The sequence below is a fragment of the Scyliorhinus canicula genome, chromosome 5 (assembly GCF_902713615.1).
Source record: "Scyliorhinus canicula chromosome 5, sScyCan1.1, whole genome shotgun sequence".
NCBI lineage: Eukaryota > Metazoa > Chordata > Chondrichthyes > Carcharhiniformes > Scyliorhinidae > Scyliorhinus > Scyliorhinus canicula.
In genome coordinates this window covers 28,210,130-28,237,134 of record NC_052150.1, presented here as the reverse complement: position 1 = coordinate 28,237,134, position 27,005 = coordinate 28,210,130, and the positions used below count along the sequence as shown (strand labels likewise).

General features: G+C 46.9%; 1 protein-coding gene and 1 pseudogene across 1 annotated transcript; both read left to right on the top strand.

Annotated features, from left to right (window-relative positions):
* The first annotated feature begins 30 nt into the window (after positions 1-30).
* Positions 31-27,005, top strand: pdcd6 (programmed cell death 6). The gene is made up of 6 exons (XM_038796819.1): positions 31-233; positions 18,458-18,519; positions 20,839-20,883; positions 21,701-21,859; positions 23,953-24,062; positions 26,290-27,005. Exons 1-6 carry the CDS (start codon positions 154-156, stop codon positions 26,386-26,388), a joined length of 555 nt encoding a protein of 184 aa, XP_038652747.1. The 5' UTR covers positions 31-153; the 3' UTR covers positions 26,389-27,005.
* On the top strand, positions 12,654-13,099 carry LOC119965873 (annotated as a pseudogene).

Here is a 27,005-nt window from a genome sequence, read left to right as displayed (position 1 = left end):
GGCCAACTGACGCCAGGTGGGTGGGGCCAACTGACGCCAGGTGGGTGGGGCCGGGTCAGGTGACGCTGGCGGAAGTTCAGGTTGTGGGGGACGTGAGGCAGCGCAAGCGAGGGGAAGCGTCTGTGTGTTGGCTCGTGGCGCTAACCGTCTCCGATGGCGTATCAGTACCGGCCGCAGCAACAGCAGAACAACGGCCTCCAGGACCAGGGCTTTCTCTGGAATGTCTTCCAGAGGTAACGGATCAACAGGCGAACACAGGGAGCGTGAACACGGCGAGAGGGGTGCGGTGGGCTTTTGGGGGGGAAGGAGGCCCCAAGCACGCTGGAAAAAAAAGGGGGGGGGGACTGGACACACCCTCCCCCTCCCCCGGGGCGGGCACTGTGGGGAGAGATTGCCCCCCCCGGGGGAGAGAGAATGGAGCTCTCCTCAGGGTAGGGACGGGGGAGGGGGTTTAGAAAAACTGCCCCCCCCCCCCCCAGGGCGGGGGGGGGGGGGGGGGGTGTGGTGGAGGAGAAGAGAGAATGTCCCTCAGGGCAGGGCGGAAAGTGTAGAAGGAGAAGAGAGAATAGCCTCCCCTCGGAGGGGATGGTCAGAGAAACTGCCCCCCCCCCCCCGCGTGTGCACTGTGGGGGTTGTGACTGCCTCTGCCTGCCCTCAGGTGGATGGGTTTGGGGGGGGGGGGGGAAGAATGGGATGCCCCCAAAAATGGGGAGACCCCCCCCCCCCCCCCCCCAACGTTGGCTGGTGGGGAGAGAGAGAATGGGGCTCCTCATGGGGTGGGTGTTGGGGGTAGTTGGGGATGAAAGCTGGGGTGGGGAAAGAGTAAATGCATTCAGGAGGGTGGCCCTGGGCGGAGAGAGATTGGAATGAGGTTTATGGTTAACTTTAATGTTGTATGACATAGTCTACTTCCGTACCTTAGATGTTTATGGTTATATTGCCAAAACAAGTATTAATATAAAAAGCTGAAGTTAAAGTAAAGTGCAGGTTTATGGCAAAACCTATGAATTTGGTTAGAGCAGTGGTCCTGATTCTTTTAAAGGCAAGTAGAGAGATAAATTGAAGTTATGCTGATTGCTGAAGTTTATGATTTTCAGTTGCTAGGATATCGTTTCAATGCTTTCCACAAAACAGAAGCAAATGTAAATTCTGGGATGCACTGAAAACTGTTTCTCTATTTTAAATAAATTCAGTCCACTATTTGAAATTTTCCAGGTTATGGGTATCGAGGATAGATGAGTCACTATGAACTAATAACATGAACCTCTTGTTTTGAAGAAAGGCAAGATAGTTAGTTGCAATATATAATTGCATGGGAAGCACTTTGTGTAATGCTTTTCAGATTTCCATGTAAGTGTAAAATGCAGTGTAGTACAAAACCATACCAAAATCTGCAGTTTGAACTTGATATTCTGAGTTAAGGAAGTGGGGATATTACAGTTGGTCTTTGTCTCTGGGAAAGGAAGTCAGCAATATTTTCCTCTCTGTTTCATGATTATGTTGAACAGCCTGTTTGCATTAGGTATCTGAGGATGTTGTTTGCACCTGCCCTCAAAAGTAAAATTACATATTAACACCCACTTTTTATTCCCCAAGTAAAGAGTGAGTGTTTTCCCTGTGGCACTGGAGGGAAGTCAGTACCAGTGGGATTCCAGCATTCATTTTTCTCTTCAGCGGAGCTGCAAAAGGAAAAACATTGAAACACTTTAGGTGGTTCCATTGTATTGTCCTGTGTTTTGCTCTGTCATGAGTTCATACTTGATGATGTAAATAGGTTCTGAGATCTGATTTGGTTCTTCACTTGAATGGTGGGTGAATTGGTGTAACTTTTAAATAACACAAGAAAAGTTTACTGACTTCCACTACAGACTTTCAACTAAATCTTCTCAATCTGTTAATGGTTAAAAGTATAAATGGGAAATTGTATCAATACCATTGTGTGTAGTTTTAGGCTTTACAATAAAGAAATTGATCGATTGAGAAGATGAGTGGTTGAAAACCTTACAGCATTGAGTTTGCATATGCCAAGTGGTGCATTGGGTGTAAAACATGAACTTGGATGAAATGATAATTAACAAGCTTGCATAGGAAAATTATTTCTAACTTTCACACTACATTGGCAAATCGCTTTAGTTTTTCAGCCTTTGAAGATCTTACATTTTGATCAATTTTAGTGTGATTGAGTTATTCTGGAATGAGATTGAATTGCAAAAATTGATTGGGGAGTACAGGAACATCCCCATCGGCCCACCAAGCCTGCGCCGATCCAGATTCTTTATTTAGACCTACTACTTATTGTCAAAACGATCTGTATCCCTCTTCCCTGCCTATGCCGGGGCTGTTTAGCGCACTGGGCTAAATCGCTGGCTTTGAAAGCAGACCAAGCAGGCCAGCAGCACGGTTCGATTCCTGTAACAGCCTCCCCGAACAGACGCCGGAATGTGGCGACTAGGGGCTTTTCATAGTAACTTCATTTTGAAGCCTACTCGTGACAATAAGCAATTTTAATTTCATTTGATCAAGATGCATCTTAAACCTTGCTTGCCTCCTCCACTGGCAACGTGTTCCAGGCACCCACCACCCTCTGTGTAGAAAACGTTCACTGCACATCTCTCCTAAACATCCCCCTCTCACTTTGAACTTGTGCCCCCTTGTAATTGAGACTTCCACCCTGGGGAAAAAGCTTCTGAGTGTTCACTCTGTCCATACCCCTCGTACTTTTGTAGACCATAATCAGGTTTCCCCTCAGCCTCCGTCTTTCCAACAAAAACAATCCAAGTTTATTCAACCTCTCCTCATCGCTAACACCCTCCAGACCAGGCAACATCCTGCTAAACCTTTGTTGCACCCTCTCGAAAGCACCCACGTCCTTCTGTTAGTGTGGCGACCAGAACTGCACTCAATATTCCAAATATGGCCTAACCAAAGTTTTATACAACTGTAACATGACCTGCCAACTTTGTACTCGATGCTCCGGCCGGTAAAAGGCAAGCTTATTTCTTCTTGACCACCTTATCCACCTGCATTGCCACTTTCATAGACCAATGGGCCTGAATACCCAGATCCCTCTGTGTCAATGCTCCCAAGGGTTCTGCCAGTTACTGTATAATTCATACTTGAATTTCATCTTCCAAAATGCATCACTTCTCATTTGTTCAGATTGAACTCCATCTGCCCAACTCTCCAATCTGTCTATATTCTGCTGTATCCTCTGATAGTCCCCTTCACTATCTGCAACCCCTTCGCTATCTGCAACTCCACCTATCTTAGTGTCATCTGCAAACTTGCTAATCAGACCATCTACATTTTCCTCCAGATCATATATGTATTACAAACAACAGTGGTCCCAGCACTGATCTATGTGGAACACCACTAGTTACAGATCTCCATTCTGGAAAAACTCCCTTCCACTGTTACTCTGTCTCCTGTTGCCAAGCTAGTTCTTTATCCATCTAACTAGCACACCCCAAATTTATATTAGTCTGCCATGAGGGACCTTGTCAAACACCTTACTAAAGTCTATGTAGACGACACCAACAGCTTTTCCTGCATCAATTAATTTTGTCACCTCTAGAAAAAAATAATCAAGTTGTTAAGGCATAACCCCACAAAACCATGTTGCCTATCACTAACAAGTCCATTTGCTTCCAAATGTGAATAAATCCTGTCCCTCGGTATCTTCTCCCAACAGCTTCCCCACCACTGACGTCAGGTTCACCGACCTACAATTACCTGGATTATCCCTCCTTCCCTCTTAAACAAAGGGACAACATTGGCTATTCTCCAGTCCTCTGGAACCTCACCTGTGGTCAAAGATAATGCACAGATTACTGTTAACGCCCCAGCTATTTCCTTTCTTGCCCCCCCCCCCCCCCCCCCCCCCAGCAATCTTGGATATATCCCATCTGGCCCTGGGGACTTGTCTACCTTAATGCATTTTAAGATATCCAACACTTCCTCCTTCATTATGCTGACAGGTCCTAGACACCCAATCCCTACCCCCAACACCCGTCATGTCCCTCTCCTTAATCACAGAATTTCTGCACCAGATCTTTAATACCTAGTTAGTTATTTTTCTACTGTTGCTAAGCAATGTTAGTTAAGCTAGGATTAACTTTTAGCAATTAAAGAGGCACCATGGAGACTTCTGTAATAGCAGTTGTATTTGATACTTTAATGGGGTTTATTATGGAAAATACAGCGCTCCACTTGGCAATACAATGTAAGGACTGAGTATCTTAATGATTCATTTAAGTTTGAAACTTATGAAACTTGAATCCAGTCTGAGCTGCAGGTCTAATTGTCCACTTTCTGACTACCAGAATAGCTGATGCAGAATGCCAATAGGAAAGTCCTGTTGTAACACCAAAAGGATGCTCCATTTCAGATTGCCAATGACCCTTGAAAATTCCTTTCAAAAATCTCCCATGTTGGAAGCATAAATGTGTTGTCTTAAAAAGATCGCTTGCAACAAATTAAATGTAGCAATTCTTTCACGGCAGCAAATAGTCTACTTGGATCTTGATCTATTTCAATAAACTATTCTGCTTTTCTCAAAAGTAAACAATTTAATTTTGAGTTGAACTGCGAGTTTTCCAAAACACCTGTATTTCTGTTAAATTTAGCTTGCAAATTATTATTTTTTTTAAATAATTTTTATTGGAATTTTTTACAGAAAATATAACAAGTATAGCAAAAAGCAGTAATATGCAACTAACAGCCCCATAACACCCACAATTCCCCCCATACCGTAACAGCACATGTATCACATTCCCCCACCCCCCACCCCCCAAACAAGAGAACTTAACCATAAATTAAAATTAGATAAATCAAATTTAAATAAAATAAGCCAACATAATCAACGTCCCCCCCCACCCCCCCCCCCCGGGTTGCTGCTGCTACTGTCCCAGTACCCTATCGTTGAGCCAGAAAGTCGAGGAAAGGTTGCCACCGTTTAAAGAACCCATGCACCGATCCTCTCAGGGCGAATTTAACCTTCTCACGCTTAATGAAGCCCGCCATGTCATTGATCCAGGTCTCCACGCTTGGGGGCCTCGCGTCCTTCCACTGTAGCAAAATCCTTCGCCGGGCTACTAGGGACGCAAAGGCCAGCACACCGGCCTCTTTCGCCTCCTGCACTCCCGGCTCTACCCCAACCCCAAAGATCGCGAGTCCCCATCCTGGCCTTGCAAATTATTTTAAGTGCAAGTAATTCATAATTAGGATAGAGCTAGTTTATCCCCGGTAATTTAGTTTTATTGCCTGCCCTCAGCCCCGCAAATTTGAATGATCCAAAAATTTAAATTAAACACTTGCATTAAAATTGCAGTCCTTCGAGGTGCATTTCAAATTGTCTAGTGCTGTAATTTAAATTAACTTCAGATAAGCAGGAATGATTTGTAGACTTGGTGTAATAACGTGAAAATTTCATGCAATATAAACTAAATATTTCATTGCAAGTTCTGCTGTACATATTAGCCTTGTTAGTATTCGGCTATCTAGTGGTACACGTGTCTTGAGATGCATTAATTTCCTGTGATCATCGCAATTGAGCTTCTCTAATCTAAATTAGAACAAAAGTAAATGGGATTCTCCAAAGATCATCCATTTTCTTGGTTTCCTGTGAGTTTATCAGAATGTATCTAATATACCAAGTTAAGTGTACAAATGCAGTAAGATGGGCGTTGACGTTCCGGTGGCGGCGATGCGCAGTTGAGCCGCACATTCGGCGGCTCCCGCGAATAACGGACTTTGGGGCTCTTTTCAGGGCCCCCAACGGAGCTGAGGCGGCGAATCCCAACGGGGGAAGTGGCCAGGAGTCGACCCCAACGGTCCCATGGTCCGGACCAGGAGTGGGGCAGAGAGAAAACCGTCGAAAACACCTAGGAAAAATCGGGGGCAGAAAAACAAAATGGCGGCCGGCAAAGGCCTCGAGGAGCTGAGGAAGTGGGCCCAGGAGCAGCAGGCGATTCTGCTGAGCTGCTTTCAGGAGCTGAAGTTGGAGTTGTTGGAGTCCCTGAAGGTAACCAACAGGGAACTGATGGAGACCCAGACAGCCCAGGGGGCTGCGATCCGGGAGCTGCAGCAGCAGGCCGCCGAAAGGGAGGACGAAGTCGTGGCCGTGGCGGGGAAGGTGGAAATGCACGAGGCGCTCCATAAAAGATGGCAGGAGCAGTTCGAGGAGCTGGACAACCGGTCGAGGAGGAAGAATTTGCGGATCCTGGGCCTCACGGAGGGGCTGGAGGGGTCGGACCTAGCGGCCTATGTGGTGATGATGCTAAACTTGCTGATGGGGGCTGGGTCCTTCCAGGGGCCCCTGGAGTTGGAGGGCCGGGTTTAAACGGACGAAGGCGGTGCTCCACAGACGGAGGGTGAAGTTTGGAATGTTGCAGCCTGCGCGTCTGTGGGTCACCTATAAGGATCGGCACCATTATTTTGAGTCCCCGGAGGAGGCGTGGGCCTTTGTGCAAGCTGAGAAGCTGGACTCAAACTGAGGGTCCCCCTGATGGGGGATGTTGTATAATACTGTATTTGTATTTGCTTGGTTTAGTGTAAGATGTGGGGTGGCTTTAGGGTGGGTGGGGTGATGTCGTACGGTTTTTTCTATATGGGTTTTTAAGCAGGGGTCGGGTGGACGGGTTCGGGCAGAGGGGTAAACGGGGAGTTCGGGGAGCTGGTGGGGGGGACTGACAATGGGAGTGGCCCTGGAGGAGGCGGGGCCCAGCAGGGTGAAAGTGCGGGCTTTCTGCGGGGTTCCCGCGCTGTGAGGGTGGGGGCGTGTTTTATTTTCCCGCGCAGGAGGGGGGGGGAGGGTGGACTCATTGACGGGCACAATGGAGGAGGGGCTGGCCCACGTGGGGAGGAGCCGAAAGGAGGGCGGGAGTCGCCGGGGTCAGCAGAAGTTAGCTGGCTCACGGGAGTGCTGTAGAGGGGGGGGGCGCGGCTAGGAGGGGTCCTAGCCTGAGGGGGGGGGGGGGTACCGGGTTGCTGCTGAAACGGTCAGGAAGGCGCTGGAGGACGCAGGGGGTGCTGGAGGGGGGGAGTTGCCGCCGTGGGAAACTGGCAGAGCGGGAGACGCTGGCCGGGTGTGGGCAAGGGATGGGGTATGGCTAATCAGCAGGGGAAGGGGGCAGGGAGCCCTCGGATCCGGCTGATAACTTGGAATGTGAGGGGGCTGAATGGGCCGGTCAAGCGGGCCCGAGTATTTGCGCACCTGAAGGGACTGAAGGCGGATGTGGCCATGCTCCAGGAGACACACCTGAGAGTGGTGGACCAGGTCCGGCTGAGGAAGGGGTGGGTGGGCCAAGTGTTCCACTCGGGGCAGGATGAGAAGAGTAAGGGGGTGGCGATCCTGGTGGGGAAGAACGTGTCGTTTGAGGCGTTGAAGGTGGTGGCTGACAGTGGCGGGAGGTACGTGATGGTGAGTGGCAAGCTGCAGGGGAAGCGGGTGGTGTTGGTGAATGTCTGTGCCCCAAATTGGGACGATGCGGGGTTTATGCGGCGTATGTTGGGCCGCATTCCGGACCTGGAGGCGGGGAGCCTGATCATGGGGGGGACTTTAACACAGTACTGGATCCCCCATTGGATCGATCCAAGTCCCGGACGGGTAGGAGGTCGGCGGCGGCTAAGGTGCTGAGCGGATTCATGGACCAGATGGGGGGGGTGGACCCCTGGAGGTTTGCGAGGCCAAGGGCCAGGGAATACTCGTTTTTCTCCCATGTACATAAGGCCTACTCGAGGATTGATTTTTTTTTTTGTCCTGAGCAGGGGGCTGGTGTTGAGGGTGGAGGATGTGGAATACTCCGCCATTGCCATTTCGGATCATGCCCCGCACTGGATGGACCTCGGGTTGGGGGAAGAGAGGGACCAACGTCCGCTCTGGCGCATGGAGGTGGGGCTGTTGGCAGATGAGGAGGTGGCCAGGACGGTTTGGGGGTGTCTCGAGAGGTACCTCGAGGCCAATGATAACGGGGAGGTTCGAGTGGGGACGGTCTGGGAGGATTTGAAGGCAGTGATGAGGGGGGAATTGATCTCCATCCGAACCCATAGGGAGAGGGGGGAGGAGAGGGAGAGACTGATAGGGGAGATGGTGCAGGTGGATAGGAGATATGCGGAGGCCCCAGAGGAGGGATTGTTGGGGGAGAGGTGTAGCCTTCAGGCCAGATTTGACCTCCTGACGACCAGAAAGGTGGAAGCTCAGTGGAGGAAAGCACAGGGGGCGGTGTACGAATACGGGGAGAAGGCGAGCAGGATGCTGGCGCACCAGCTCCGGAAGCGAGACGCGGCCAGGGAGATTGGGGGAGTGAGGGATAGAGCTGGGAAGGTGGTACGGAGGGGGGTAGATGTACGTAGGGGTCTTCAGGGACTTCTATGGGGAACTGTACCGGTCTGAACCCCCGGTGGAGGGGGGTGGAATGGGGCGCTTCTTGGACAAGCTGCGATTCCCGAGGGTGGAAGAGGAGCAGGTGGAGGGACTAGGGGCGCCGATCGAGCTGGAGGAGGTGGTCAAAGGGATAGGGAGCATGCAGTCGGGGAAGGCGTCGGGGCCGGACGGGTTTCCGGCGGAATTCTATAAAAAGTATTTGGACCTGTTGGGCCCCCTGTTGGTCCGGACCTTTAACGAGGCAAGGGAGGGGGGGCTCTGTCCCCAACTATGTCACGGGCGCTGATTTCCTTGATCCTGAAGCGGGACAAGGACCCTCTGCAGTGTGGATCATATAGGCCGATTTCGCTGCTGAACGCCGATGCTAAGCTGCTGGCAAAGATCCTGGCCACTAGAATAGAGGATTGTGTGCCTGGGGTCATTCATGAGGACCAGACGGGGTTTGTGAAGGGAAGGCAGCTGAACACAAACGTACGAAGGCTCCTCAACGTCATTATGATGCCGGCCGTGGAAGGGGAGGCGGAGATAGTGGTGGCATTAGATGCGGAGAAGGCCTTCGATAGGGTTGAGTGGGAGTATTTGTGGGAGGTGTTGGAGAGGTTTGGGTTTGGGGAGGGGTTTATCCGGTGGGTGAGGCTGCTCTACGAGGCCCCGATGGCGAGTGTAGCCACAAATAGGAGGCCGGAGTACTTTAGGCTGTACCGGGGGACGAGACAGGGGTGCCCCCTGTCCCCCTTGCTCTTCGCGTTGGCGATTGTGCCCCTGGCCATGGCATTGAGGGAGTCCGGGAACTGGAGGGGCCTGGTGCGGGGTGGGGAGGAGCATCGAGTGTCGCTGTACGCGGACGACCTGTTGCTGTATGTGGCGGACCCGGTGGGGGGGATGCCGGAGGTGATGAGGATTCTTAGGGAATTTGGGGGTTTCTCGGGGCATAAGTTGAACCTGGGCAAGAGTGAGGTGTTTGTGGTGCATCCGGGGGATCAAGAGGAGGGGATTGGTAGGGTCCCATTGAAGCAGGCAGGGAAGAGCTTCAGGTACCTAGGGGTCCAGGTGGCGGGGAGCTGGGCGGCCCTGCACAAGCTCAACCTCACAAGGTTGGTGGAGCAGATGGAGGAGGAGTTTGAGGTGGGATATGTTACCGCTGTCACTGGCGGGGAGGGTGCAGTCCGTTAAGATGACGGTGCTCCCGAGGTTTTTGTTCCTGTTCCAGTGCCTCCCCATCTTTATCCCGAAGGCCTTTTTTAGGAGGGTCAACAGGAGTATCACAGGATTTGCGTGGGCGCATGGAACTCCGAGGGTTCGAAGAGTGTTCCTGGAACGAGGCAGGGATAGGGGGGGGGCTGGCGTTGCCCAACCTCTCTGGGTACTACTGGGCTGCCAACGCGGCGATGGTGCGTAAGTGGGTAATGGACGAGGAAGGGGCAGCATGGAAGAGGATGGATGTGGCGTCTTGTGTGGGCACGAGCTTGGAGGCGCTAATAATGGCGCCGTTGCCGCTCCCTCCAACGAGGTATACCACGAGCCCGGTGGTGGCGGCTACCCTCAAACTTTGGGGGCAATGGAGATGGCACAGGGGAGAAATGGGGGGCTCGATGGAGGCCCCGATACGGGCGAACCATCGGTTTGTCCCAGGGAGCATTGATGGCGGATTTCTGGGCTGGCACAGGGCAGGGGTTAGGAGGTTGAGGGACCTGTTTGTGGAGGGGAGGTTCGCGAGTTTGGGGGAGTTAGAGGGGAAGTTTGGGCTCCCCCCGGGGAACATGTTTCGGTACATGCAGGTTAGGGCGTTTGCCAGGCGGCAGATGGAGGGGTTCCCCTTGTCGCCCCCACGTGGGGTACGGGACAGGGTGCTCTCGGGGGTGTGGGTTGGAGGAGGGAGGATTTCGGACATATACCGGGTAATGCAGGAGGTAGACGAGGCCTCGGTGGAGGAGCTGAAGGGTAAATGGGAAGAGGAGCTGGGTGAGGAGATTGAGGAGGGGACGTGGGCGGATGCCCTGGAGAGAGTGAATTCCTCCTCTTCCTGTGCGAGGCTTAGCCTCATACAGTTCAAGGTGCTGCATAGGGCCCACATGACTGGGTCGAGGATGAGCAGGTTTTTCGGGGGAGAGGACAGGTGTGCTAGGTGCTCGGGGAGCCCAGCGAACCGCGCCCATATGTTTTGGGCGTGCCCAGCGTTGGGGGAGTTTTGGAAGGGGGTAGCAAGGACGGTATCGAGGGTGGTGGGACCCAGGGTCGAGCCAGGCTGGGGACTCGCAATTTTTGGGGTTGCAGTGGAGCCGGGAGTGCAGGAGGCGATAGAGGCCGGTGTTCTGGCCTTTGCGTCCCTAGTAGCCCGGCGGAGGATCTTGCTATAATGGAAGGATGCGAGGCCCCCAAGCGTGGAGGCCTGGATCAATGATATGGCGGTGTTCATTAAATTGGAGAGGGTAGATTTTTTGCCCTGAGGGGATCAGTACAAGGGTTTTTCAGGCGGTGGCAGCCTTTCCTGGACTTCCTGGCGGAACGGTAGGGAAATAGGCCGACAGCAGTGGCAACCTGGGAAAGGTGGGGGGGGGTAAGGATTGGGGGGAGGGAGAACTGTGCACATGGGTTTGGGAGGGTGCTATCTCTTTCCCTTTCGTTGTCTGGGTGCTCTTTTGTTTTTTATTTTTTGTTTTTGTTCTTTCCTTTTGTTTGAAGTTGCTCTTGAAGCTGGGGGGGTATTGTTCATGGGGTGTTACCGCGGTTGTTTGTTAATAGAGTTAAGATGTTTATATTTTGTATTTTGTAAAAATTACAATAAAAATTATTTTTTTTTAAAAAGATGGGCATTGACAATGAGAAAAATCAATGCTGAACTGCATTTTAGGGAAATAGGTTGAGTTGTGTGGATTAGTTTGGTTACTAGGTCAAAAAAAAGTACACAATTTGTTTCCATTCTAATGGAACCTCACCAACCTGCAGCACGATTATGAAGACCCTTAACACCTCCAACCTCAACCTGCGCCTTTCGCTAATCTGGAGTAAATATTTTTTGTGAAAGTTTTTGAAGCCTGGTAGTCTGTTATCGAACATCTAGTTCAAAATATCTGCTTTCAGCATTCCCTTAATTAGCTGATAGAATGCATCGTTCATTGTGACAATTTAGTGTGGGGGCGTTCTTGGTCATGGTTGAGGTTTGAAATTCATTTACTTGCTATTGTTGGGTGAATATTCGCTTCCCTTTCTCTTTTCAGTCATTCGGTGAACAGGTTTTCATTTAAGTTTAACTGTTTTAAAAAGTTTTCATTTCCTTTTTGAGAAATTAATATCTTTTGTCTTGTTTGATTTTATTACTAATGTGATTTATGGATGTGCTCACCTTGGAAAAGTTTGCAAGCCATAGTATTTTTTTATCTTATTAATATTGCTCATTCGGGGTAATTGTAGCTTTTCCACACCTTGCACTATTATCTTGCTGTAGACTCAACCCTATTGAAATTTAAAGGATCTATGTAAGAATTGAGGGCAAATATTTGTAGTGAACCAGATTTGTTGCAGATTTATTATTGATTCATCTATTAGGGCTTCCTCTTCCTATCCAAGACCCCAAACAAAAGAAATTTAAGTCGCCAAAATACAGGGGATGACTCTTCCTTTTGGTATAGATAAACTTCTCTGCAGCCTTTTAAAGATATTTTTGATCGAGGTGTTTCAACAAAATATAAATATACAAAATATCAAAAGAACAACCAAAGAACATCACATCAGCTCCCCTGATGCTCAACCATGTCATGCCTTCCCCTTTTTAAACACCCCCTCACCCCACCCAATCCTCCTTGAATAAATTGGTGAACGGTCTCCACCTCCAAGTGAACTCTTCTACCGAGCCCTGCAGAGTAAACTGGAAACCTCAAAAGTTCTGCCAGGTCGCTCATCCACACCTCTGCATTCGGTGGTTCCAAGTCCCTCCAACATAAGAAAATCCATCTTCGGGCTATCAGGGAGGCAAAGACCAACATTCGCCTCTTCTCTTGTCTCCCCCTGTCCGCCACCTCTGGACTTAGGGAAACCCTCACCCCCCAGAACCTTGGACGTAACATCCGAGAAGCCCTGCCAGAAGCCCCTCGAACCTTGGACATGCCCAAAAGACGTAGACGTGATTTGCAGGCCCCCCCCCCCACCCCCCGCGTGCTATCCACACCTATACTCCACCCCCTCAAAAAAACAGCTTATCCTCTCCACAGTCATGTGGGCCCTATGCACCACTTTAAATTGGATGAGGGAGGACCAGGCCGAGGGCAGGAAAATGGCGGCTGCGGCGGCGGGCACGGTGGTGAGAGGCATCGGCTCCAAACTCAATAAGAACCTGCGAGAGGTGCGCATCCACCTGTCAGAGCTCGGCGGCCAGCCAGGGCACCAGGGATTTCATCGAGCAGCACTACGTGGCATTGAAGAAGGCAAATCCAGAATTTCCTATTCTAATCCGAGAATGTGCCGGTGTACAGTCTAAAGCCTGGGCTTGATATGAGTTTGGGAGAGAGAGAACTGTACCGTTGGATAATTTAAACCCCGAGCAGGTGGCGAAGGCACTGGAGTCTCTGATTACCAAGCCATGATCTGTAGAGCAATTGGACTGAAGGAAAAAGCTTAATAAAAAATAATGGCACAAGAATGTTTCTCTTCCACCGTCTTGCCTGGTTTCCCAGTGGAAAGATATGCAACTGTAAAATAAATCTAAATTAAAATGAAAAAGAAAAAAAAAAATTGGATGAGGCTTAACCTCGTACATGACAAGGACGCATTCACCCTCTGCAAAACCTCAGCCATTTCCTGGCCCCCACCTCTTCCTCCCATTTGCGCTTAATATCCTCCACCAGGGTGCCCTCCCACTCCATCAGTTCCTTGTAAATATCTGACACCTTTCCCCTATTTCGTCCTCTGACAGAAGCCTATCTTGCAGCACTGGAGGTGGCAACCTCGGGAAGGACGACACCTCTCTATTCACAAATCCTGAACCTGCAGGTACCTAAACCCATTCCCCTGAGACAATTCAAACAATTCCTCCAACTCCTCCAGCCCTGCAAATTTTCCCGCATAAACAAGTCCCTGAAGTACTAATCCCCGCTTGCCGCCACCCCCGGAACCTCGTATCCAGTCTCGCCGGCACAAACCTATGATTATCACAAATAGGCACCCACAACAACATACCTTTTAACAGCAAGTGCTGCCTACACTGCCCCCACACCCTCAAAGCTGACACCACTGGACTAATTGAATACTTTTGCAGCGGTAATGGCAGCACTCGAGCCCGAACCCCTACACAATGCCGCTTCCACCCATCCCAAACTGAGCTCTCTTCCACGGCCCAATTCCTCATCAATGCAATGTTTACAGCCCGATAATAAATTACCATATTCCACAATGTCTGCCCCATACCCGCTCCAGAAAAGGCTGCTGCACCCACGGGGCCTTCCCTGCCCACACAAACATAGAGATCAACACATTACCTTTCCTGAAAAACGATTTAGGGACAAAAATAAGGACGTTCTGGAACACAAACGCCTGTGCAGCACAGTTATGTTTACTCTCTGCACCCACCCTGCCAGTGACGACGGCAGAACATCCCACCTCCTAAAATCCACTTTCAATCCCTCTACCAATCGGAACAAGTTCAACCTATGCAGCTGGGCCCAGCTCCGCGCCACCTGGATACCAAAGTATCTAAAGCCCATCCCTGCCACCCTAATCGGCAACTCCCCCATATCTCCTTTCCTGCCCCCTAGCATTGATCAGAAACACCTCGGTCTTTCCCATATTCATTTCCCATGCCCCATTTTCCCCCCCCCCCCCGGATCCAGCACCACCTTACCCCCTCCACCAATCTCCCTTGCTGCTGCTTGCATGCTCAACTGATGGGCCAGCATCCTACTTGCCTTCTCCCTGAACTCATACACTGGACCTCGGCAACTGCCCCACCGCCTTCCCCATTGACACTAACCCAAACTCCATTTGGAGCCTCCGTCTCTCCTTCAACAACCCCTCCTCCGGCGGTGCCAAGTACCCCTGATCCACACTCAAGATCTCATCAAGCAACCTTCATCCTCTTATGGACTGAATTGATCTCTTCGCACATCCTCTCTACTGAGTAGTACTAAACTTCGTATGCTCACCCATTGCCTGTCCCTTTGTATATTTATGTATTTTCATGTGTGGAAGGATCTGTCTGGACTGTACGCAGAACAATGCTTTCCACTGTACTTCGGTGCATGTGATAAATCCAAATTCCTGTGCGCCCAAATCAAAATAATCTCCCCTCTAACTACAATGGTAATGTCTGTGACCTCCCCCGTATCATTCACCTCCACATCGCCCCGAATGGCATCCCTCACCTGCCCACAGACCCCCTCATCCGGGTAACTACAAAGACATGAGGGAGGAACTTGCCACAGTTGATTGGAAAAGGAGCCCAACAGGGAAGACAGTGGAACAGCAATGGCAGGAGTTTTTGGGGGTTGTTCAGGATGCACAGCAGAAATTCATCCCAAGGAGGAGGAAACATGCTAAGGGCAGGACAAGGCATCCATGGTTGACGAGGGAAGTCAAGGACAGCATTAAAGGAAAAGAAAAAGCATACAAAGTGGCATGGATTAGTGGAAAGCTAGAGGATTGGGAAGCCTTTAAAAGCGAGCAGAGGGGGCAGCACTATTGCACAATGATTTCAGTCATTGGTAAGATTTTAGAGTTCGTTTGAGATCGCAGAGAATTTGGAAGTGCATGGTAAAATACGACTGAGTCAGCACGGCTTTGTCAAAGAGAGGTCATGTCTGACAAATTGTTAGAATTCTTTGAGGAGGTAACAAGGAAGTTAGATGAAGGAGAACTAGTGGATGTGGTTTATTTAGATTTCCCGAAGGCCTTTGACAAAGTGCCGCGTAGGAGTTTTTGAAATAAGTTAAGAGCCCATGGTGTTAAGGATTTTCTGGGGGTTGTTCAGGATGCATAGCAGGAATTCATCCCAAGGAGGAGGAAACATGCTAAGGGCAGGACAAGGCATCCATGGTTGACGAGGGAAGTCAAGGACAGCATTAAAGCAAAAGAAAAAGCATACAAAGTGGCAAGGATTAGTGGGAAGCCTTTAAAAGCGAGCAGAGAGAGCAGCACTATTGCACAGTGGTTAGCTCGGCGCCAAGGTCCCAGGTTTGATCCCGGCACGGGTAGAGGATTGGCTGACTGGCAGAAGGCAGAGAGTGGGGATAAAGGGGTCTTTTTCAGGATGACAGCCGGTGACTAGTGATGTGCCTCAGGGGTCGGTGCTGGGACCACAACTTTTCACAATATATATTAATGATCTGGAAGAAGGAACTGAAGGCACTGTTGCTAAGTTTGCAGATGATACAACGATCTGTAGAGGGACAGCTAGTATTAAGGAAGCAAGAGGGCTGCAGAAGGATTTGGACAGGCTAGGAGAGTGGGCAATGAAGTGGCAAATGAAATACAATGTGGAAAAGTGAGGTAATGCACTTTGGAAGGAGGAATTTAGGCATAGACTATTTTCTAAATGGGGAAATGCTTAGGAAATCAGGAGCACAAAGGGACAACTGTGGCAAAATTTGGCTCCAATTCCACCTACAAGTTTGCTGATGACACGACTATAGTGGGTTGAATCTCAAACAATGATAAGTACAGTAGGGAGATAGAGAACCTAGTGCCTTATACTTAAGAATCTAAGGAAATGGGCAGCACGCTAGAACAGTGATAGCACTGTTGCTTCACAGCTCCAAGATTCCAGGTTCGATTCCCGGCTTGGGTCACTGTTTTCCCTGTGTCTGCATGTGTTTCCTCCAGGTGCTCCAGTTTCCTCCCACATGCCCTGAAAGATGTGCTGTCAGGTGAATTGGATATTCTAAATTCTCCCTCCGTGTACCCGAACAGGCACCAGAATGTGGCGGATACGGGGTTTTCACAGTAACTTCATTGCCGTGTTAATGTAAGCTGTCTTGTGATAATAAAGATTTTTATTATGTCCACAGAGCGGCATGTGGCGCAGTGGTTAGCACTGGGACTGCAGCGCTGAGGACCCGGGTTTGAATCCCGGCCCTGGGTCAATGTCCATGTGGAGTTTGCACGTTCTCTCCATGTCTGTGTGGGTTCCACCCCCACAACCCAAGATGTGCAGGTTAGGTGGATTGGCCACGCTAAATTGCCCCTTAATTGGAAAAAAAATAATTCGATACTCTAAATTTATATACAAAAAAGAAAGAAAAAAAATTATTATGACGTCCACAATGAATCTTACCAATTTTTGCAGGTGCACCAGAGAAAGCATCCTATCTGGATGCATCACAACTTGGTATGGCAGCTGCTTGGCCCAAAACCGTAAGAAACTATAGAGTTGTGAACACAGGCCAGTCGACCACGCAAACCCGCCTCCCATGCATTGACTCTGTCTACACCTCCCACTGCCTTGGGAAAGCGGGCAGCATAATCAAAGAGCCCTCCCGCTCAGGTTATTCTCTCTTCCAACTTCCTCCATCGGGCAGGAGATGTAAAAGTCTGAGAACATGCACGAGCAGGTTCAAAAATAGCTTCTTCCCTGCTGTTACCAGACTCATGAATCCCTCCACCTGCAAACAAAGAACCACGTCTTCCTACTGGCAACCACCAACTTCACTTCTGTTAACTAGCCTGCCCAGCCAGCATGGTGGCCCCGGTCCAGGGCCTCTTAACCTCCCCATCTCCCTCCAATCCACCCAACCATCAAAGAACAAAAAGCGCACTCCTCATCACCGCTTTCCTGTCAAAACCCACCCCGGACACACCAGAATTCTCTCAAAGTTCAGTGTCCTCACACTCTTCCCAGTCCATGATCTCTCATAAAGTCCATTTCTTCCTCTGGCGAGTCATATAAAACTCCTGCTTCTGATGAGTCACCCACAAGCGGGAGAACCCCAAACTTCACTGCCTTCTTGAAGAGGACAGCCATTACCCGGTTGAACCCGGCTCTCCTCTTCGCCAGGTCTGCTCTCGGGTCCTGGTAGATCCGCAGCTCTCTCCCTTCCCAGGTACACCACCTGGTCTGCCTCGCCCACTACAAAATGTTTTCCTTCTCCAACAAACCGTGCAACCGCACCACCATTGCCCTTGGCGGCAACCCACCTGCGGCCTTCTCAGCTCCCTGTGCACCCCATCCACCTCGAGGGGCTGATGGAATGCCCCCTCCCTCATCAACTGCTCCAACATCCTCGTTACTTGGTGGCGTCTGCTCCCTCGATATCCTCGGACATCCCAACTATCCTCAGATTATATTGTCTGGAGCAATTCTCCAGGTCCTCCCAACTTCTCTCTCAGCCTCTTCTGACTGTCCACCACCATCCCTAACTCCGCTGCCAGCGGAACATCTGCTCCTAATGTTCCCCCACCGCCTGCTCCATCTTCTGAATCGCCAGTCTCTGAGCATCCAGCCTCTGTCCCACTTTCTCATTCACCGCCCTGAGCGGCTCCACTACCTTAGCAAGGTCATCTGAGGCCTCCTTCCTCTGCTGCTGGAACATATTATTTAAAAACTCTACCAGTTGCTCCGTCGACCACTGGGCAGACAGTGCTACCCCCTTGCTCTCTGTCATGATCACCTGTGGCAACCACGATAATTGCCCTGCTCCAGCTGCTCGCTTTCACGTCGCACTTTTTGTTCTCTGATCCATTCATCAGACTCGCCAGAGGAGTATTACCTTCCCTGGGCACTCTCAAATCTTTCACCCTCAAAAAGACCCCCATACTGGTGGGGAAGGATCAACAAAATCCACCTTGAGCTTGGGAGCCATGGATTATACGACCACTCACTCCATGGCCGCCACTGGAAGTTCTTGCTGCAGTTTTTAAAATCACCACTTCCATTCTTCAATTCCCCGAAATCTGTCATGAACAAAGACACAAAGTGCGACAGTATGTTCCCACAGACCTGGAGTCTTCGCCAAGCTGCCTGTTGGGACAGTGTTGGATAGAGTCGTGACGTGTTGGTCTGGAGAAGGGTGTAAGTGGAGTCCGTAAAAGTGTAAATGGTACTCTTGTTACATTTTAGAGATTTATTCATGCTTTAATTGTTTGTTTCAGGGTTGATCGAGACCGAAGTGGCGTTATATCTGAAAGTGAGCTTCAGCAGGCTTTATCTAATGGTAAGACAGCAAAGGCAAACTCTTAAATTTTGTCCTTCCTGTCATTGATTATCATGGTATTGAAGCAATGTCAATTGTATTTTGTAACAATGTGAGATAAATGGAAACTAGTAATGCTGGCTTATGCAGAAGATGAAGTGATGGATATGAAATTTTAAAAATCACAATGTAAAGTAGAACCAAACATTCAGTTCACCATTACACAATCAAAAGTTATTGTTTTGGCTTTTGTGTAAAATTTAAAAAAAATTTGATTTTTATAATAAAATCGTTATATTAAGGGACAATTTAGCATGGCCAATCCACCTACCCTGCACATTTTAGGATTGTGGAGGTGAGACCCATGCAAACATGGGGAGAATGGGCAAACTCCACACGGACAGTGATCCAGGATCGAACCCGGGAACCTCGGTGCTGCGCTGCCGTGCTGTAAAGCATGTACATTTACAAAATAAGTCTCTTAATTTTTAAACTAGTTTTTATTCAATATATAATCGAAGTTTGGATTGGGGAGGGGAGAGAAAAGAGTAAAGAACTTGTATTAACGAACCACATTTCACGTTCTCAAGATGTTCCTATGCGCTTCACAGCCAATGAATTACTTTTGAAGTGAAATAATTACAAACAACATGGTCACGCATGCGGTCAGTTGGCACAGCAATATCCCAAATGCATGCAGTTGAACTGGTAGATGTGGCTTCAATCTAACTTTACACTTGTAAAATAGGTGCTGTATTATTTTCATCAAAACCAGGTGGGAATTGTTCGATAAGCTCTCCATCAATATATTCACATGTTTATTACCCAAGCGGTTAAACAAGTTCTTTGTGGTGAAAATATTTTTTATTTATGTGTAAAACAAAGTTAATCCTGCCATGAGAGAATTGAGATCATAATCCAAATTTTTTTAATTTACTTACGGGATGTGGGAGTTGCCGCCTTGAACTGCTGCACTCCTTGTAGGTACACCCACTGTGCTATTAGGAACGGGGTTCCAGGATGTTGTCCCAGCATCAGTGAAGGAATGGCAATATATTTCCAAGCCAGGGTGTAGAGTGACTTGGAGGGGAACCTCCAAGTGGTGGGGTTCCCAGATATCTGCTACTCTTGTCCTTTGAGGTGGTTGTGGTTGCGGGTTTGGAAGGTGCTATCTAAGGAACCTTGGTGAGTTATTGCAGTGCTTCTTGTAGATGGTACACATGGCTGTGTAGTCGGTGGTGGAGGGATTGAATGTTTGCGGAAGGGGGGGGGGGAAATGAAGCAGGCTGCTTTGTCCTGGATGGTGGCGAGCTTCTTGAGTGTTGTTGGAGCTGCACATCCAGGCAAGTGGAGTGTGTCCCATTATACTCTTGACTTGTGCCTTGTAGATGGTGGACAGGCTTTGGAGGGTCAGGTGTGTTGCTCGCTGTAGGATTCTTAGCCTTTGACCTGCCCTGGTAGCCACAGTATTAATATGGTTAGTCCAGTTCAATTTCTGATCAATGGTGACCCCCAGGATGTTGATTGTGGGGGATTCAGCGATGGTCAAGGGATTATGGTTAGACGCTGTCTTGTAGATGTTCATTGTCTGGCACTTGTGTGGCACAAATATTACTTGCCACTTGTCAGCCCAAGCCAATATTTTAGCAGCACTGAATTTGAGTTTGAATGAATTAGTGCTGGTGGTTTGCTAGACAAATTCAGGGGTGATTTGAGCCAAGCTTTCGAGAGATCAAAAAGCCACTAAGTCGAATGAGAGTTGACTGCCATAAAAATGACTTGTGACTTTTATTTCATTATTAGACAAAAGAATGCAGAACCCAGAAGCATGGTTGTTTTTAATGTTGCATTTGGGGGTGAGAGCAGCAAGTTCACATGTGCAAGTGGTGCAATGACGATCATCTAATTCCTGGGCATATTCACGACTCTGAATTATATAAAATTTACAATGCAAAAGGCCATTAGCCATCGAGTCTGCACCGGCCCTTGGAAAGAGCACCTTACTTAAGCTCACGTCTCCACTCTATCCCAGTAACCCCACCTATCCTTTGGACACTAAGGGGCAATTTAGCATGGCCATTCCACCTAATCTGCACATCTTTGGGCTGTGGGAGGAAACCCACACAGACACGGGGAGAAAGTGCAAACTCCACATAGTCACCCAAGGCCGAAATTGAACCCGGGTCCCTGGAGCTGAGAGGCAGCCATGTTAACCACTATGCCACCCCTCTTGGGATTGATTTGCCCATTACTTTCTCAGTCCCAGTTGATATGCAAGGAATGAAAAAAGGTGTTACACCTTCTCAAACCTAAATCCGAATTTCTGTTTTACTTTGTCAGGAACGTGGACACCCTTCAATCCAAAAACTGTCAAGTCCATCATAGGTAAACACTGGTTCATTCCATTTCGTTTGTTGATCAGTGAGCTGTCATTTTTGAGCAAAAGTATTAATGCTGCGTTACGGTTGTTTCTAGAGCTGTTGGAAAAGCCCTATATTAAATGCAAGAAAGAAAATGTGTAAATGTACAGAGGAGGCGGTAGGGGAAGGGGGCCATGGGACGTTATGCTAACCGGGGTTGTCAGTAGTTAATAGCTGTGAGCCTGATGGTTTACAAAGGATTAGATCTTAAACGCAAAACTTCTCTCTGTACCAACCATGTGCATTGGAAGTCAGCTAAAGATTACTTTGGAATGATATTCAACATTGTTTGAATGCTGGGATATTCCTAACCATCTGCCCAGCAATAACAATCCATAACTTCCACGGAGCAATATTAGGTCAGCCGACCAATGGATCAAATCAAAGAGGGGATCACTTTTAAAGGTTTGCAAAGGGGATGTCAATTGCTCATTTGTGATTCTGTTTCTAGTATAAATCCATGGCCCGTTCCTAACTCGCTGTCTAAAGAAACCAAAAGGATAGAAATTATACAGCATGGAGCGAGTGTGTAGGTTTGCAGGTTTGAAACCTAGCCATCCAATCATAAGGGCATAATAGCATTATTCTCTGATGTCTCCAGCCTACTCGGTGCTACGTAGTAATGAATTAGTAGGTGAATGGTAATTTAACACTCTCTCCTCCTTTCCAGTTGATGTGAAGTTCTTTTTGCATTGATCATTCAGATATTCAACGTTGACTAATATTGCTCCACATTAAATATTATTACACAATGGCACATTTTAGTTTTATTGTAAACACAGGAATGTTTGACCGGAATAATAGAGGAGGAGTGGATTTCAATGAATTCATGGGTCTATGGAAGTACATAAATGACTGGCAGAACATCTTTCGAACTTATGACCGAGACAACTCTAATTTCATTGACAAAAATGAACTTAAACAGGCATTATCAGGTTTTGGTAAGTTACTTAAAAGAATCTGAGTGGTAACGAGTTAGCATTTTTGAAATGAAAGTGGAGAAAAACAGCAAGTAGAAGTTGGAGAACTTTTGTCTTCAGATTTCTGTTTTTGGTAAGCTAGAGTAGAGATCTCAATGCGTTACAAATCTTGTCAGTCAATAAGGGGTGGTGATGAGTTTTAATTGACCAGAACTAAGAGATTGAAATGCAACATTTTAAACTCCCATGCATTTTTTAAAAACCCTCTATTTGGTTTGCGAATGTTTTCTGTAGTGTAATGTTGGCAGAAGCTTTTTTATGTATGCAGTATCGTATAATTGGAACAATAGTTTGAAAGTGCAATTGGAGCACAATAGAATACCATACACCCTCGACCCAAGGTGACCAGTCCATGACCCAGGTTTTCCTGCAGTGACCAGATGGACATTGGTAATCTCGCCATTTAGCACTTCAATTTTGACTTTGATAACTTGTTCCCAATTTTGTTGGTTTTTCAATTGGAATACTTAGCGAATGTAAAGATGAATCAAGCATGTGGCACTGACCTGTAATTAAAGATACTCATTAACTCTTTTTCTGAGCCAGCATTTGTTGCCCATCCCTCATTGCCCTTGAATGTAGTAGCTTGCTGCCCCTTTCAGAGGGCAGTTAAGAATCAGCCACATTGCTGTGAGTTTGGAAATAAATGTAGGCCAGACTAAAGACAGCAAATTTCCTTCTCAAAAAAGACTTGCGTATGAGTGTTTATGACATTTGATAGTTTCATGGTAACAATTAGAAATTAGCTTTCAATTCCATATTTTTAATTCCACCGGCTCCTGTTGGGATTTGAATCTGTCCCCACAGTATTAACCTAGGCCTCTGGATTACCAGTGACATGATCACTATGCCACCATCTCTCTGTATTTTAAACCATTTGCCTTTGTAGTGCAATATAAGATGCCATAACCCTAATATATAATTGCGGTTGTGGAAGCGAAGAACTAATTTTGATAACTGTTGTTAAAATCTCATTTCTTGTAGTCAAAGTAATGTATAGTAATTTGCCTTTAGTTGGCTTAAAGTGCTGGAATCTGTTCTCAGTGTGAAATAGGTAAATGGTCTGGATACCATTTGCAAGTCATACATTTTGAACAAAAAATAATTATTTTTTCCCCCATTTTTGAACATCCTTATCGGATGTTACAGTCCATGATTCTTGCAGTGCTATTATGAAATAGAATTGTGGGCTGGGCAGTGCAGTGGTTAACACTGCTGCCTCATCGCTGAGGACCAGGGTTCGATCCTGGCTCTGGGTCATTGTCTGCATGGGTCTCACCCCCACAACCCAAAAAAGATGCAGAGTTGGTGGATTGGTCAACTAAAATTGACCCTCAATTAGAAAAATAATAAAAGAATTGTGGCTGCGAGGGACTTGTTCAGCAATCTCCTTCCCTGTACCTTACTGGGTCAAAAACCTATCCAGTCAGGGCAGCACGGTGGCGGTTGGTTAGCCCTGCTGCCTCACGGCGCCGAGGTCCCAGGTTCGAACCTGGCTCTGGGTCACTGTCCGTGTGGAGTTTGCACATTCTCCTCGTGTTTGCGTGGGTTTCGCCCCCACAACCCAAAAATGTGCAGGCTAGGTGGATTGGCCACGGTAAATTGCCCCTTAATTGGAAAAAATGAATTGGGTACTCTAAATTTCAAATAAAAACAAACCTATCCAGCCACTGAAGGATCTATGCCATCTACATGTTTTTATTTAATTATTTCAAAAGGGAGAATTCTGTGGAAATCAACCAACTTAGTTTGTGTCAATTCAATTCAATCCTTGGTTCATGTTTGTATTACTGCTGGTGTGTGAGACTTGGGATCAGTTAGTTGGTTGGTATGGAGTGATGCCAACAGCGTGCACGTTCCGTACTGACTGAGGTTAAATCACCATCAGTCATTTCTTAAAAGTCTATGGTCCCTGGGGACTATGGTGACTTTCATTTCACTGCTGATCCGTGTGTGTATAGTTAGATATGAGAGTTGAAGTGTAAAGCTTTAAGTTTTAGTGCCCAACTGTAAGATTTTCTAAAGTATTACTTTTACCACTCACCTTTTTCAAGGGTACCGTCTGTCAGACCAATTCTACAGCATTCTTCTTAGTAAATTTGACCGACAAGGAAGAGGGCAGGTAGCCTTTGATGATTTTATTCAGTGCTGCATTGTCTTGCAGGTAAGATTGAGTCATTTAATAGTTTTCATTCCAGACCATTCAGCAATTAGGCATGTGATGGGCAGCATGTGGTGCAGTGGTTAGCACTGGGACTGCGGTGCTGAGGACCCAGGTTTGAATCCTGGCCCTGGGTCAGTGTGTGGAGTTTGCACAGTCTCCCCTTGTCTGCATGGCTTTCACCCCTATAACCCAAAGATGTGCAGGGTAGGTGGATCGGCCACGATAAATTGCCCCTTAATTGGAAAAAAAAGTAATTGGGTACTCTAAATTTATAAGAAATACAAAAAAAAATTAGGCATGTGATTAAACTTGGGGGGAAAATGAATATAGCAAAGAGGAAGTTTGAAGAATGGAATAGAATTAAAATTATGGGAACTCTTTAGTTTGTAGGTGCCAGTTATGGAGTAAACACATGATGCATAAGAATTGGTTGCTGTGATCTATGCACCAATATGGAAAAAGTGATCGCAAAAAATAAGTAGATATGTTTGAACTGGAGTGGATTACAAGACAGTTACTACACAAATGCTGAGATGCCACTGGCTTGTACATCATTTTTGACTTCAATCTTCACATTGCAGTAGAAACCTTATCTACTAAATTGTTACATTGAACGTACAGCACAGAAATAGGCTATTTGGCCCTTCAGCTCTGTGCTGGCAATCATGTTCCCCACGCTCCTCAGTTCTCCTTATCTGTCAGGATCTCCTTCCATATACTTATTTAGATTCCCCTCAAATGCATCAATGTTATGCCTCTAGGCTGCTTCACATCACCAAGGTCCCAGGTTCAATCCCGGCTCTGGGTCACTATCCGTGTGGAGTTTGCACGTTCTCCCGTGTTTGTGTGGGTTTTGCCCCCACAACCCTAAGATGTGCAGGGTAGGTGGGTTGGCCACGCTAAACTGCCCTTTAATTGGAAGAAATGAATTGTGTACTCTAAATTTAGAAAAAAATGTCAATGACTCTGGTTTTGTTTGTCAAAATACTCTGTAAAACAAAAATAATATTCATGGGAATCTGTTCAGTGATACTTTTACATCTGTGCTGAAATAATAATAATAGCTCATTGTCACAAGTAGGATTCAATGAAGTTACTGTGAAAAGCTACTAGTCGCCACATTCCGGCGCCTGTTCAGGGAGGCCGGTATGGTAATTGAACCCGCGCTGCTGGCCTTGTTCTGCATTACAAGCCAACTGTTTAGCCCACTGTGCAAAACCAGCCCCATCTGTGATAAATTCATTGAACACTCACCAGCATCCTTGTACCAAATTATAGATTACGATAGTGTATTTACATTACTGTGGAAGAAATAAATTGGACATTGCTGTGATATGTAGATAAACAAGTTAGTGAAGGGGTTAATTATTACATCTGTGTAAATCAAGCACTAGAGGGCGTCACCACTTTTCTGGATATAGCGTAATGAGTAGCATTGGAGAAAAAATGGTGACAGCATTAGGAGATTAGACAGCACAAGATTAGATCATAGTGTAGTTAGTGACTATTTAGTTTATGGAGTACTGTGAGACAGATTCAGTATTACTTATTAACTGTAGCTCAGTAGAGTGTGCAAACTTCATTTACTTAAGTTTTAATAATTAGTTTGGTTTCATTAATTGGATTGGTGGATTCTTTGTCAACAACGCAGACCATTCTGGATATAAAGACAAGATCACAACATATTACCATGTATGGTAATATAACATGTCCTATATGGCAGTGTACCATAAACAAGGACAGCAGTATCTCAAACAAAAGTAGAAGTACTATGATTGACCACTGCACCTCTTAGAGAGAAGGATCACTGTCCTGAAGAGCTATCAAATCCTCTTGAATATCAGTTGATGGCATGATCAGATTGAACTGTGACCCCATTCATGATCCATAATGGCCTTGACACTCTGGTCTCTCCCAAACTGAAGTGTCAGCAGCACCTTTGGAAATTGAGTTCCTGATTTAGTTGGCTTAACTTTCGTATTAATTGGATTCCATTTTTAGTTCATAATTTTGACTCAGGATTTTAATAAATCATAGCCTGCTTAATCAAAATAATGACTTTATTGGGAAGAGGGAGAAGCAAGAATCTGAAATAGTAGTCAAGAAACCTTTTCTTTTCTGCTTATGATCAAGGGTAAACAGGAAGTGTTGAACATAAAGCAAAACATTTCTTGCTTGAATGTTGGACCATCACATATAAATAATTTTTTGTTTGTTCTTTGCACAGAGACTGACTGATATATTCAGGCGATATGACACTGACCAGGATGGCTGGATTCAAGTTTCATATGAACAGTACCTCAACATGGTCTTCACTGTACTATAAATGTTGGCTAATATCACAATTTAGACCCAGCTGACAAATTTGAAGTTAAACGCTGGTGGTGTCAGTTCACTTGTTTCATTGGCTTACTGCATGCAGGTTCACTATATCATACATATCCTATTGCACCTGTAACAAATGAGTTTTGATAATTAGTTCAGATCTACAGCAGCCAAGGTTATCTATATAGCAAGAAATGCTTTTTTAAATGTTATATGCATGGTGCCTTATGAAATTTCCTTAAGCAAAACAATACAAAATGTCAAATAGTCAGTCTGAGCAGAGTAAATTTGTAATGCAAACTAACCTAAGCAAGCTTAGTTGTATTTAATTTTAAATGCCAAATATTCTTTGTAATTTATATTAAGTTTCAATTATGTTAATAGTTCTACAATGAAGATTGGTTTAATATGAAAAATGGGAATCTAGTTAAGTATCATGTCACATCCACAGACCCAAGTCCATAACCTTGAGCTATATACTTAGAGGAAATGCCATGATACTTGCTCTTGTATATGCAAAATGCTCTGTATAAACTAGAAGGTGCCAAATGTTTATTTACTGTAACATTTATAATGTAAACCTATGGTAATTCACAAGAAATAAATCTTACTTTTAAA

Bases quoted from the DNA above. Each gene is read 5' to 3' on its own strand.
- pdcd6 (XM_038796819.1), top strand. From the start codon at position 154: ATGGCGTATCAGTACCGGCCGCAGCAACAGCAGAACAACGGCCTCCAG. The intron at 18,520-20,838 runs GTAAGACAGCAA...TTACTTTGTCAG, and splicing joins TCAGCAGGCTTTATCTAATG to GAACGTGGACACCCTTCAAT. The intron at 21,860-23,952 runs GTAAGTTACTTA...ACCTTTTTCAAG, and splicing joins ACAGGCATTATCAGGTTTTG to GGTACCGTCTGTCAGACCAA.